The sequence below is a fragment of the Triticum urartu genome, chromosome 1A, assembly GCF_056163025.1.
Source record: "Triticum urartu cultivar PI428250 chromosome 1A, HENAU_Tu73, whole genome shotgun sequence".
Lineage (NCBI taxonomy): Eukaryota > Viridiplantae > Streptophyta > Magnoliopsida > Poales > Poaceae > Triticum > Triticum urartu.
In genome coordinates this window covers 203753912-203768314 of record NC_141873.1, presented here as the reverse complement: position 1 = coordinate 203768314, position 14403 = coordinate 203753912, and the positions used below count along the sequence as shown (strand labels likewise).

General features: G+C 50.0%; 1 protein-coding gene across 1 annotated transcript in view; it reads left to right on the top strand.

Annotated features, from left to right (window-relative positions):
• Nucleotides 1–14403, top strand: part of LOC147990596 (uncharacterized) — a 62345-nt gene that overhangs the window by 31937 nt on the left and 16005 nt on the right. Inside the window, exon 2 of the mRNA XM_087538309.1 lies at nt 12493–12503. Coding sequence (XP_087394435.1) covers nt 12493–12503 — 11 coding nt within the window. The remainder of the gene's footprint in view (nt 1–12492; nt 12504–14403) is intronic.

Below are 14403 nucleotides of genomic sequence, written 5' to 3'. Positions count from 1 at the left end.
GTGAAACACTCAAAGGAACTTGCTTTGACGGTCTCATCGGTTGGGGTAGACGATGATGAAGCTCTCGGCTTGAAGTTGCTCGTAGGAGGATGGCTTGTAGTTGACGAAGCTTTCTTGGAACTTGACTTGTCGCCGATACTTGGTGATTCTCTAGTTGAGGTAGGAGTTGCCGAAGTTGCGGGATCTTGATAAGAGGAGCCGTAGGTCTTGGACGAGAACTTGGCATACTTGAAGTCGTCTTGTACTTGCCATTCCGCTTTGGTAGCTTGATGCACTAGCTCGATGAGGTTCGAGTATGGTTGGAAGTCGGCGATCTTCTTGATAGGATGATTGAGTCCATTCAAGAACCTTGCCATAGTTTGCTCATCATCTTCTTTGACATTGGCTCGTATCATGGAAATCTCAATTTCCTTGTAGTACTCTTCAACGCTCATGGTGCCTTGCTTGAGTTGTTGAAGTTTCTTGAAGAGGTCGCGGTTGTAGTAGTTTGGCACGAATCGTGCTCTCATGACATCCTTCATTTTTGTCCAAGTAGTGATGGGTGGTTCACCTCTTTCCTCGCGGCACTCAATGACTTGTTCCCACCAAATGAGGACATAGTCTTGGAACTCAAGGGATGCCATCGCGATCTTCTTCTCTTCTTCAAATTGTGCAAATGGAAGATCTTGTCAACTTTCAATGCCCATGAAAGGTATTCTTCGGGATCGTTGCTTCCGTTGAACTTGGGCATGGTGAACTTAAGTTTGCCGTAGCGTTGCTCTTCATTGTGTTGGGGTCGAGGATGATGACGCCCATGTTCTAGATGATTGTCCAACTCGTGGTGCTCTTGACGAAGTTGGAAGTCTTCCTCATGTTTCTCTTGGCGAGGATTGGGTCCATTGTCTTCTTGTTCTCGATGGACTTGATGTTCTTGTCTCGCTTGAGGTGGAGCCTGTCTATCTTGACGAGGCGCTTGTCTATCTGGACGAGGAGCTTGTTGACGCCCACGTCTTTGATAAATTCTGTCTTGAGCTTCATCGCGAAGTGCTTCTTGATGTAGTCGAGCTTGTCGGCCTCGTTCGGCTACGACACGACTTGATTCATGAAGGGCACGTTGGGCTTCAACTGCTCGAGCTTCATGTAGTTGTTGTTCTTGGCGTTCCGCCTCGGCGTCTTGTGCATCTTGATGTTGTCGCGCTCGCTCCTCTTGTTCGTGGTGACCTTGGCGTTGCCGCTCTCAAGCTAGTGCAAAGGCTTGTTCGGCTTGACGTCATCGATGTTCTTGTGAGTCGGCGTCTCGAAGTGGATTGAGGTTTGCTTGACGCTCGTTGCGCGCGGCTCGTCGAAGAGTGTTCGATGTCGGTGTACTTGAACCGGAGATGGTGTCGTCGGAGTGTCGACTTGAACGGCTCCTTCTTGAAGTGGAAGACAAGCGGTTGAGCAACAAAGCGCGAATCTCATCCATCCTTGCGTCATTCTCTTGTTTGTGATCGTCGAGCTTGTTGTCAAAGTAGTCCCTTGTACGTTGCTCAGAAAGTCGTAAGTCGGCGGCAAGGATGTCGATGCGTTCACTCATAGCTTGTTGCTCTTGATGCAAAGCACGTTGTGCATCAAAGAGGTGACTCTTGGTGACGAAGGAGTTCATGTCGTCGTCTTGCTCCATGAAGAGCGGGTTGGTAGAAGTATGTCTTGCGCGGTTGTAGGCGTACTCGGCGATGGGTAAGCACTCCTCCCACTCCTTGATATTCTTCTTGGTTAGCACGCGAGGAAGGGTGGAGGGCGTGCGGTTTGTCACCTCCATTTGGCCGTCGGTTTGTGGATGATAGGCCGTGGAGAATAGAAGCTTGATTCCGAGCTTGGCGCATAAGTTCTTCCAGAAGTAACTCGAGAACATGACGTCGCGGTCCGAGATGATAGTCTTTGGCACACCATGTAGATGCAATATTTCCCTACAAAATAGATTAGCAACATGTGAAGCATCGTCTATCTTGTTACAAGGAATAAAATGTGCCATTTTTGAGAAACGGTCCACAACGACAAATATAGAATCTTTCCCATTGCGAGTCCTAGGCAAACCAAGTATGAAGTCCATGCTAATGTCTTCCCATGGTTGGTATGGAATCGGTAGAGGCATATAGAGGCCATGATATTGAGCTTTGGACTTAGCTTTGCGGCATGTCGAACATCGGTTGGTGAAGCGATTGACGTCCCGAAACATCTTTGGCCAAAAGTAGCTCTTCGAGAGCGTGGCGAACGTCTTGTCACGTCCGAAATGTCCCATTAAGCCTCCTCCATGTGATACCTGCAAAGGCAACAAATGAAGGGACAACTTGGGGATGCAAAGTTTGTTAGCTCTCATAAGATAGCCGTCTTTGATGTAATAGCGTTCCCAAGATGTATTCGACAAACACTTGGCATAAGGAGTGGCAAAAGTTTCATCATGCTCATACATGTCTTTGATATGCTCGAAGCCAATGACATCTAACTCAAGTTGCGTGACAAGCATGCAAATGCGGGAAAGGGCATCCGCTACGATGTGTTTCTTTACCCTTAATGTACTTGATGACATAGGGAAAAGACTCAATGAATTCACTCCATTTAGCATGAAGCTTGTTGAACTTAGTTTGACCCTTTAAGATACTTGAGGGTCTCATGATCGGTATGAATGATAAACTCATGGGGACGAAGGTAATGTTCCCATTCATGTAGAACGTCGACTAAAGCATATAGCTCTTTGTCATAGATGGGATAGTTGAGTTGCGCTCCGGAAAGTTTCTCACTAAAGTAAGCTATGGGGCGCTTCTCTTGCGTTAACACACCTCCTATGCCATTACCGCCAGCATCGCAATGGATCTCAAAAGGCTTGTCGAAGTTGGGTAAAGCAAGCTCGGGAGCATGAGTAAGCAAATTCTTAAGCTCATTGAATGCGGTATCTTGGGATGGTCCCCAAACAAACGGTGCATTCTTCTTGCTCAAATCATGCAAAGGCGAAGCAATGGTGCTAAAATCCTTCACAAAGCGACGATAGAAACCCGCAAGACCAAGGAAACTACACACTTGATGCAAGTTGGTTGGTTGCGGCCAAGTCTTAATAGCATTGATCTTGGACTCATCTACATGAACACCCATAGAGGAGACAACAAAACCCAAGAAAATGAGCTTATCAACCCCAAAAAGACATTTCACCATATTAGCATAGAGACGCTCTTTCCTAAGAGTTTGCAAAACAGTGCGGACATGGGTGACATGCTCTTTGATAGGTTTGCTAAACACAACAATGTCATCGAAGTAAACCACAACAAATATACCAATGTAAGGGCGAAAGACATGATTCATAAGGCGCATAAAAGTGCCAGGTGCTTCCGAGAAACCCATAGGCATGACTAACCACTCATACAAACCAAACTTGCTTTTGAAGGCGGTTTTCCATTCATCGCCCTCTTGTATGCGGATTTGATAGTAACCACTCTTAAGATCAATTTTGGAAAATATAGTGGCACCACTAAGCTCATCTAGCATATCATCTAGGCGTGGAATGGGATACCTATAATGAACGGTGATAGCATTGATAAGTCTACAATTGGAGCACATGCGAAAACTACCGTCACGTTTTGGCACAAGAATGACCGGTACGGCACAAGGGCTCAAACTTTCACGCACATGTCCATGGTCTATGAGATGCTTTACTTGCCTTTGAATTTCTTTGGTTTCTTCGGGGTTGACGCGGTAGGGAGCTTTGTTCGGAAGTGGTGCTCCGAGGATGAGGTCGATGCGGTGCTCAATGCCTCGTAGTGGAGGTAGTCTCGGAGGTAGCTCATCGGGGAAAACATCTTGAAATTCCTACAAGAGAGAAGACAACACTAGAGGAAGAGTGTGAGAATTGTTAGTTTGTGGTGCATTGTCCTTGCACATGAGGACGTAGTGTAGGACACTAGATGGGTTCTCACACACTTCTCTCATCTCACGTTTGGTGGAAAATAGAACTAGGTTCTTGTTCTCGCTCATCATGGAGGCACTCAATTTGGGCTTGTGGCGCTCACTCTCTTTTTGGTGGCTCACTCTCTCACCATTCTCTCCAGGATGGGTGGCTTGCTTATCGGCGATCACTTGGCTTGGAGACATAGGGTGTAACACAAACTCCTTTCCTTGCATCTTGAAGCTATAGTGGTTTGTACGCCCATTGTGGATGACTCCTCTATCGAATTTCCATGGCCGTCCAAGGAGAAGATGAAAAACGGTCATTGGGATGATGTCGCACTCCAAGGTGTCTTGGTAGGCGCCGATTTTGAAGGAGACTTGCACTCGATGCTCCACTTGGATAGTGCCGGAGTCACTAAGCCATTGCACTTTGTACGGATGTGGGTGCTTCGTCTTGGGTAATTGGAGCTTGGAGCAAAGTTCTTCACTTGCAAGATTGTGACGACTCCCTCCATCGATGATGACCTTGACGGATCATCCATTGATGCCGGCCTTGGTGTAGAATATGTGGCATCGTTGGTCTTCTTCTTGGTGATGTTGGAGAGTCAAGACTTTGGAGACAACAATAACGGGACTTGAGTCTTCATCACAAGAGACTTGTTCTTCTTCATTGTTCACTTGGCGGTGCATGGCGACTTGCTCAAGGGCTTCCATTTCTCCTTCGCTCATGGAATCATAAGTACCATCGTCGTTGAAGATCATGGTGCGCTTGTTGGTGCACTCATAGGACTTGTGGCCTCGGCCTCCGCAAGTGAAACACTTGAAGGAACCCGTCTTGACGGTCTCATCGGTAGGGGTTGATGATGATGAAGCTCTCGGCTTGAAGTTGGTTGTATTAGGATTGCTTGTAGTTGGCGAAGCTTTCTTGGAAGTCGACTTGTCGATGTTGGAAGTAGAGGGTCTTGTAGTCGGTGTTGGAGTCATTGAAGCTTGGTTATTGGAGAAACCACAGGACTTGGATGAGAACTTGGCATACTTGAAGTCATCTTGCACTTGGCGTTCCGCTTTGGTAGCTTGGTGCACTAGCTCGATGAGATTTGAGTATGGTTGGAAGTCGGCGATCTTCTTGATAGGATGATTGAGTCCATTCAAGAAACGTGCCATTGTTTACTCATCATCTTCCGTCACATTGGCTCTTATCATTGCAATCTCCATCTCCTTGTAGTATTCTTCAACGCTCTTGGTTCCTTGTTTGAGTTGTTGGAGTTTCTTGAAGAGGTCGCGGTTGTAGTAGTTAGGCACGAAGCGTGCTCTCATGACATCCTTCATTTGTGGCCAAGTAGTGATGGGTGGTTCACCTCTTGCCTCGTGGCGCTCTATGATTTGTTCCCACCAAATGAGGACATAGTCATGGAACTCAAGGGACGCCATCGCGATCTTCTTATCTTCTTCATAATTGTGCAAACGGAAGATCTTGTCAACTTTCAATGCCCATGAAAGGTATTCTTCGGGATCGTTGCTTCTGTTGAACTTGGGAATGGTGAACTTGAGCTTGCCGTAGCGTTGCTCTTCATTGTGTTGGGGTCGGGGATGATGACACCCATGTTGTAGATGATTATTCAATTCGTGGTGCTCTTGACGCGGAGGGTTGTCAACCTCGTGTTGCGCTTGTCACGGAGGATTCCCATTGTCTTCATGCTTTGATGAACTTGATGGTCTTGGCGAGCTTGTGGAGGAGCTTCGCGAGCTCGAGGCGGAAATTGACGATGCACACGAGCTTGAAATCGTCATTCTTGAATTTCTTCGCGAAGTGCTTCCTCTTGGTTATGGGCTTGTCGGCCTCGGTCGGCAATGGCTCGACTTGAATCGCGTAGATCTTGTTGCGCCTCAAGAGCTTGAGCATCACGGAGTTATTGTTCTTGACGTTGTGTCTCGGCATCTTGTGCAAGTTGCTGGAGACACGCACGTTCTTCCTCTTCCTGTTGGCGTTGTTGTTGCCGTTCTCGAGCTAGTGCAAAGGCTTCTTCGGTTTGACATCGTTGATGTTCTTGCGAGTCGGTGTCTCGAAGTGGATTGAGGTTTGCTTGACGCTCGTTGCGCGCGGCATGTCGAAGAGTGTTTGAAGACGGTGTACTTGAGCCGGAGAGGGTAAAGTCAGAATGGCGACTTGAACGGCTCCTTCTTGAAGTGGAAGAAGAGCGGTTGAGCAACAAAGCGCGAATCTCATCCATCCTTGCGTCATTCTCTTGCTTGTGATCATCGAGCTTGTGGTCGAAGTAGTCCTTTGTACGTTTCTCGGAAAGTCGTAAGTCGGCGGCAAGGTTGTCGATGCGTTCACTCATAGCTTGTTGCTCTTGAAGCAAAGCACGTTGTGCACCAAAGAGGTGACTCTTGGTGACGAAGGAGTTCATGTCGTCGTCTTGCTCCATGAATAGTGGGTTGGTAGAAGTACTTGGCCTATCCATCATTCCAAGACAAATGTGAGTGGTAGAAAGAGAAGAACGAGTACCAAATGTACCTTGACCGAAGTTGAAAGTGAATCGATGATCACTCCAATGTAGGACAAGGAAATAGCCCAATTGGTACGAATTCTCGCCGGTTTCTCACACCTACACAAGTAAAAGCTTATGGTGGAGCTTGGTTAGGAAGGTGGCACAATTTTCGATGTGAATGTAAGCAAGATTCAATAATGTTGGAGAAGTTTGGCAAGATGCAATGTAACAAGTAGACCAAGCATATACGGTACACGGAAACACACACGCAAAAAGATAAGTGGGGTTGTGCAACCAAGGGTGAGCCAAAATGTGAAATCCACAAAAAATGATCGTGTTGCACAACACTAGAGGGACGCTAGCACGATTGCACAATAGGCGGATACAAGAACTTGTGCACAACCTACTTAGCAAAAATGGAACGACTTCTATCCCAAATATATTCTATGCAAGGTGTTGCTATGATATAATCCAAGATGATCGAGTATGACAATCTTAATGTTGTATGATGCTATGGTTCTTGCTTGAAAGTTCTTTGCTTATCTTTCCTCTTTGCTTAAAAGCTTGTTTGGTTGTTTGATGTTTGAGCTCTTTTCTCATGCAATGCATGACGAACCAAGATAGTAAGTGAGTATGCGATAACAACTTTGTGACACAAGAGATGATACCAATATGGGAAACAATGATGTATGTATGATATGGGAAGTATGATCACTAATGTGCACAAGTTTCGTTGCCGGCAATACTCAATGGCTAGTCTCGATGGGTAAGCAACCCAAAGGAGTAAGGCTATGATGGCTATCAATGTAATGGCAAGAGTGATATGTCCAATACCAAGATGAGGGTACCAGTCTTGCTTCCGGTATGGTGTCAAAATGGTGGCACGAATACCAAGTCGTAGTCGAGGTGGTCGTTGTTGATGACGCGTCCGTGGCGAAAATGAGTGGCGGTGATGTCGATGATGTACCGTAGCTAGATAGCCGAAACACAAAAGGATACGGTACCGCAACTCAAATTCTCGAAACCAAGTGCGACAAAAAGCGTTGGATTAGGTATCGGGTAAATGGTGGTGTGGGTTGGGGTATTGGAAAGGTTTGCGGAAGTCGGTGGTGGTGTAGCGGATGATGTGGTGGAAGCTTAAACAAAATTTGAGCGAAATTAGTTTTTAGAGTAGCGGTCGTCCGGCAAAAGACAGAAGTCCGGTCGCTGGACGTCCGGTCGGTTCAGAAATCCGCTAATTTCAGCTCGAATTATAGGTTCCGGCCGTCCGGTAAGGTCGGATGTCCGGTGGTTCCTGCGGCGCCGGACGTCCGGTAAGTTCTGGTCGTCCGGTGGGTCGAGGTTAAAGTTGATAGTATTGCATGGATTTTGGATGGATTTTGAGGTGGAGATGGTGGGGGAAGGCTAGATCCACTTGCAACACAACAAATTCATGGATCAAAACCAACAAAACATCATCAAAACTCACAAATCACAAGAAAAATTTTTGTGGCTATTTTTGTGGGATTTTTCGGATTAGGACGAAAAACAACAAAATCAAGCTAGAAAATGAAGAGGGGTACTCCGAAATCGTGATCAACCTTGCTCTAGATACCAAGATGATGTAGGGTAGAGACCCCAATCGCCCGATCTTTCATGAAAGGAGCGGATCCCGTGGAAATCACGAAGAACACGGGGAAGAACGGAGAGAAACCACAACAAGAAACACGAGGGGAAACACTAAACCGACATGAATAAGTCACACATGGGCTAGATCCTCAAGTACATAGGTAGAGATACACGAATCCACGGACAACTATGGACGATACACGGTAACAGGTCTTCTTCGTGAGGAGGTCTTGATGGGGCCGCCCAAGAGGGGGTCTTGATGTTCTTCTCCGCTGATGAGGACATCAATACCATTGTTACATCCACATCCCCTACTGTTACATATACTGGACCAATTACTAGAGCTCGTGCACCCCAATTAAATTACCAGGTACTTTCGTTTCTTGGTAATGATTCTAATGTTCATGAGAATATGATGCTGCCTAAATTAGATACATTTGTTTTGCTTACAAATGAAGGGCCTAGCTTGGAGAAGGATGAACATTGGAGCAAGAACACGCATGGAGTTGATGACATGCGCAAGGGGATCAAGAACGGAGTTACAAGTGATGATTTCAGGACTTTGAAGACACCATAAGGAGTGCATGAAGCCTTGGACGAAATATACAAGATGCCACTTCACAATATTCCTCCATAGGCTATTCTTGGTGCTGCATCACCTTATTATTGGGCCAGGCCCATGTAATTTCGAAATACTTAAGTATAGGCTATTTTTAGAGTCCGTATGTGTGCAGAAACAAGAGTTAGGGTTGGTTTCGGACCCCACCCTCAAGGGCCACGAAATTCCACCCCTCTTCCTCCATATATACAACCCTTAGGGTGTCGTTTTGACTTTGGGTTTTGTTTAGATTAAAAGTTCGTCATAGCTGCATCTTCTCGTACTTCGTTTGTGTACAAAGACCAGACCAAGACGTCACAGAACCCCACCTTGATCAATAAAGCTTTCATCCCATATTCGCAATATCCAGATTGCAATCTCAGTTTCTTGCTTGTTCTTCGTTTGCTTGCAGGAAACATACCCCCGTGGTCAGGTTGATCGTGCTCTGGCGTGGTCAATAACCCCTCGGAAGTTGGTTTAGCGATTGCTAAGGCGCGACGTCTTGCACGTTCGTAGTCGGATCATCAAGGTCGACTCCCACAGAATCGATAGCCACCATCTCATCTAAACATCGGGACACCTTTGCCTCTATCATCCGCAAGGAGGTCTTGTATCCGCTTGGGGGATCTTCTCCAGTGGAGGCTCGAATCTCCGAGGAGAAGGTAACCAAGTGGATGAGCAAAGCTCTTTCACAAATATGAGCTAACATTTGCTAACCCTAGCTAGAAGGAATAGGAGGTCTATATATAGTCTAAGTGCAAATGGGGGTGAAAGTAGGGGTACATGGGCCTCGGGCCCGAATCTGGATGCAGCCAGGTACCGGATGTCCGCTGGTGGCCGGTCGTCCGGTGTCTCAGGAGCGGCCGGTCGTCTGGTGTCCTCCGGACGTCCGCTGGTTCTGCTCTATGATGGGGGTGCCAGACGTCCGGAAACGTCGGACTTCCGCTGATGTTGGTTCGGATGCAGGTGCACCGGTCGTCCGGTCCGGACCGGATGTCCGCTTGTTTGCTTCGGGTGCAGGGGCACCGGTCGTCCAGTCTGGACCGAATGTCCGCTCGCTGGGGCTCGGCTGATGCTTCAGGCGCTGGACGTCCGGTCCCGGCTGGTCGTCCGGTGGCTGGGACTTTTCCTTCAGCCCTCCTTCTTCTCCGTCTTCTCGTCCATCTTCCTCTTCCTCTTGTCCTTGCTCCTTAGCCTCTCCATGGTACCTGAGTATGCACAAAGTGTCCATATGAGGTAGTAGCCATGCTTCATGTGCATCGAAGTGGAATTGCGAGAGGAGAAATTTCACCTCGGTTTCAAGAGCTCTTGTACATGATTGAGTCATGGGTCCACTAGGCACTTGATGAGACGATGGTAGGTCCATGGGGATGACCTTGGGATGCTCCGCATCACTTCTCGTTGTCCCGGCTCTCATACTCAGTTTTTTTGCTTCTTAGCAAGCAGCTCGACTTGCCGGCTGTTCTGGAAGTCGTGGCCCTTGGTGCGGTGGATCTTGCAGTATTTCTTGTCAGAGCCTCCTGTCTTGTGGGCAGCCGCCAAGTCCTGGAAAGCGGCGCACCCGGCAATTTCCTTGTCAGGGTCGTCTGCCTTGGCCTTCTTGGCAGCGCCGGTGTCCTCGGATCCCTCGATGGCAAGCAAGGTCTTGCCCTTGTGCTTCCTGTTGCCGCGCCGGCCCTTATTCGTCGGGGTGGCTGTGCCTTCGTGTGTGGAGTCGGTTTCCTCCGCCGGCGTCCTCGCCGGGGTACTTCCTCCCCTCTTCAGCTCGAGCGCACCTATCGGCCAGAATGTAAAGTTTGACCACAGCTTTGACCTTGTTCATCGCCAGCTCTTCACGCATCTTGCGGTTGCGCACATTCTGATGAAATGCACTGATCACGGCGGCGGGATGAACGTCTGGGATGCTGTACTGCATCCGGCTGAACCTCTGTATGTACTTGCGCATGGTTTCACCTTCCTTCTGGGGGATGATATGCAAATCGCTTGCCTAGCCATGAGCTTGGTGGCCTTCAGTGAAGGCGCCAATGAACTCATGGCACAAGTCCGACCAAGAAGAAATGGAATCCGCCGGCAAGTGTATCAACCATGACGTAACATTGGGTTTAAGTGCCAACGGGAAGTAATTGGCAAGCACTTTGTCATCGCGGGCACCAGCAGGTTGTATCACGATGGTGTAGATGCTGAGGAACTCTGACGGGTGGGTCTTGCCTTTGTACTTCTCACCAACGTCGGGATTGAAAGTGCGGTGGGAGGGCCATTGGAACCACCGCATCTCATGGGCGAAGGCTGGGCAACCCACCTCGTAGTGTAGGCCGCCAGAGCCTCTCGGTGCTGGTTGGTCCATAGTAGGCCCCGCCCGCCTATATGACTGGTGGCGTGCGTCGCACAGGTGCTCGATGGTGGTTCGAGCGTCTTCATGGGCTCGCTCCCGAAGAACTTGGCGCTTATCGCGGTGAATCCGTGGGTTGGACGATGCTATGGAAATGTTATCACAAGCGTCGTCACGACGGATTGACAACCGCGGTGGCTGGCGTGGAGGAGGACAGTGCACTGTGGCCGCAGCACCTCCGATCATTCCACCACTGGCATGTGGCGGCTCGACGGAGCGTCGGCCTGAGGGCCCCGCCAGTGGTGGCTCATATTTGTTGGCAACACCGACGAGGCTTCAGATGGTGGCTCTCCACTCGTCGAGCTTTTCCGCAACAGGGGAAAGTCGAGGCGCAACTGCGTGCGTGCCAAAGCTTCTGCTGGCGTGGGTGGCGGCGAAAGCTGCATGGACCGTGACGCGCTCCGACTCCTAACCACGTTAGAAGGAGCTCTATCACGGCCCGGTGGCTGTGCGCCGTTTTCGCCGGCGCCTCGGTGGGCATGCTGGCCTTCTACGTCCCGCGAATGACGCACATGACTCTTCACACGGCGGCGCCCAGGGTCACCAGCGTGGTGACACTGCTCGTCGCGCACAACCTGGGAAGAGTGCGTCATGGGCGCCAGTGTAGGCGCCTCGGATGTCTCCACGCCGCCCGTGGGTGGCATGACATCGCCCCTGGAGGGCCCCACGACGCCTGCGGGGGGCCCGACCCCATCTTTGGATTTGGTGGCGTGCGGCCCGTCGTCTCGCGCACGAACGATGCCGCTCGCTAGGCTTTGGCTGCCAAAGCGATGCGAGTGTTGATGGGCCATGCCTCGGCTTCCGTCCGTGACCGCCCCACCACTCGCCCGCACTGGTACGGGCCGTTCGGCCCCCGACAAACCGATCACTGTGATTGTCTTCTTCTTGGGAGCCATGGCGATGTAGAACTGCAAAACTAATTGCTAGACCGGATTTTCACAACTGCGCCCCCTACCTGGCATGCCAAAGATGATGGTGGAAACGACACCTATAGAATCACTGGGATCCCTTCTACGGTTGGTGGGCGTAGGGTTGTGCAAAGAGCGGGTCTGGCGGTCAGCACAAGGATCGTTTACCTAGGTTCGGGCCACGGAGACGCGTAATACCCTAGTCCTACTTTGATGTATATTTGAGTGTTCTTTAGTTCTTGAACTAGCTACTTTGTGTGTATAGTTCCAAAGATCTGAATCCCCCTCTAGTACGCCTCGGGCCTCCTTTTATAGACAAAAGGGGTTGCCACAGTGGCACACAGGAGGTGTTAAGGTGTATAGTGGCTGAGTCTATCCTCTGGCACCGTCGGACAAACACATTTAATGCGCTGCCGATGTGCCCCTCTTGATTTATCGGGGACGGCAAGGAAGCTCGTCCTACTTATCGCTGCCTCGCCTGGCTCCGACGCGCGTCCGAGCTGACGAGGTGTTGTAGCGCCAAGTTGGCTGGCTGCTGGGCTGACATGGTTGGGGAGCCTTCACGAAGATCTGCATGGCACCACGCAGGTGCTTGCTGAGTCGGTGTGGAGGTCGCACGCTGCCACGCAGATGCCTACCCAGCTGGTTGAGCTAGCTACTGCATGGGAGCGGCGGTGGAGTCTTTGCAAACGTGGGCCTGGCTGCGGCCCCGCAGATGTCCTCGGCAAGGGTCTTGCCAGGGGCCCGGCAAGGGTCTTGCCGTGGCACCGCGGTCGTCCCCGGCAAGGATCTTGTCGGGGGTCTCGTGGATTTCCTAGGCAAGAATCTTGCCAAGGATCATCATTGTCGGTGTCAAAACCGGCGGATCTTGGGTAGGGGGTCCCGAACTGTGCGTCTAAGGAGGATGGTAACAGGAGGCAAGGGACACGATGTTTTACCCAGGTTCGGGCCCTCTTGATGGAGGTAAAACCCTACGTCCTGCATAATTATTCTTGATATTATGAGTAGTACAAGAGTTGATCTACCACGAGATCGGAGAGGCTAAACCCTAGAAGCTAGCCTATGGTATGATTGTCTGTTGTCCTACGGACCTAAACCCTCTGGTTTATATAGACACCGGAGGGGGCTAGGGTTACACAAGGTCGGTTACAAAGGAGGAGTGATGCGGAGCATCCTATGGACATCACCATGTCAAGAGTTCGTTCGGCAAGTGATACGTGTGACATCTACTTCACATACGCAAAGGTGAATCATCTCCTTTACACGTGCTCACTTGACCCCTTCGAGGATGGTATACTACTTGACACTTCTCCCGTGCGCTTGCATAGGTATTGTCGGAGCTTCACGGATGTTGAGGAGGAGTGCAAGCGCCAAGGAACAACTACACCATCCGCGAGGGAAGCATGGAAGCGACGACGGAAGAAGACGGAGAAAAGTTACCAGGCCCTGGACATCCGGCCTCGCCAGCCCGGACATCCGGCCGTTCCTGAGCCCCCGGACATCCGGTGACCACCCCAGACATCCGGCGTGTCCCGAGCCCCCGGACATCCGGCCTCCTTCCTGGAAATCCGGACCCCGCCATTCCAGAGAGCAACAAGGTTGGACCCCGCCAGCCCGGACATCCGGCCCAAGTGCCCGGACATCCGGCGTCTCCGGAAGGCCCGGACATCTGGCCCGATGGCCGGATATCCGGCCCCCCTACCTGCGTGCAGCGCATCTGGGCCGTGGCCCATGTACCCCTTCACCCCTTAGACTATATATACTCCCCCTCCACCTATGTTTTAGGGTTAGCAAAGGATTAGCTCATATGTGAGATAGAGCTTTACTCATCCATTACGGATCTACTCCACGAGAGAGACCGCGGCCACTCTACGGAGAAGATCACCTTGGATTCAAAACCCCTCATGGGAAGATCCCTTTGTGGATTCAAGACCTCCTCACGGAGAAGAACCGGTTACCTCTTGTATCGTCCGTTGTTGACTTTGGATCTTGTATCTTACCTTTGTGTTCATCGATCTAGTGCATGTGTGATCTATTCTTGTTGGTTGAGTGAGTTCTCTCATGTTCTCCTCGTGTTTCCCTCGTGTTTCCTCTCGTGTTCATCACGTTCTTCGTAGGGATCCGCTCCTTTCGTGAAAGATCGGCCATCTAGGGTTCCACCCTACATCATCTTGGTATCAGAGCTTAGATTGATCACGATTTTGGAGCCTCCCCGTTGTGTTTTCTAGCCTAATTTTGTTGTGTTCTTCCCCAATTTCGAAAATCCCGACCAAATATAGCCCCCAATTTTTTTGTGATTTGTTGGTTTGATGATGTTTTGTTGATTTTGATCCATGGATTTGCTTGGTTTCAAGTGGATCTAGCATTTCCCCAAGTTTTCCCACTTTCCATCCACGAAATCTCTCCAATTTTGACCTTGAAATCATCAATTTCCGCCCCCAAATCGAGCTCCTCGAGTTCATCCTCGGATTTGGAGCCCGGACATCCGGCCCGAGCCCCGGACATCCGGCC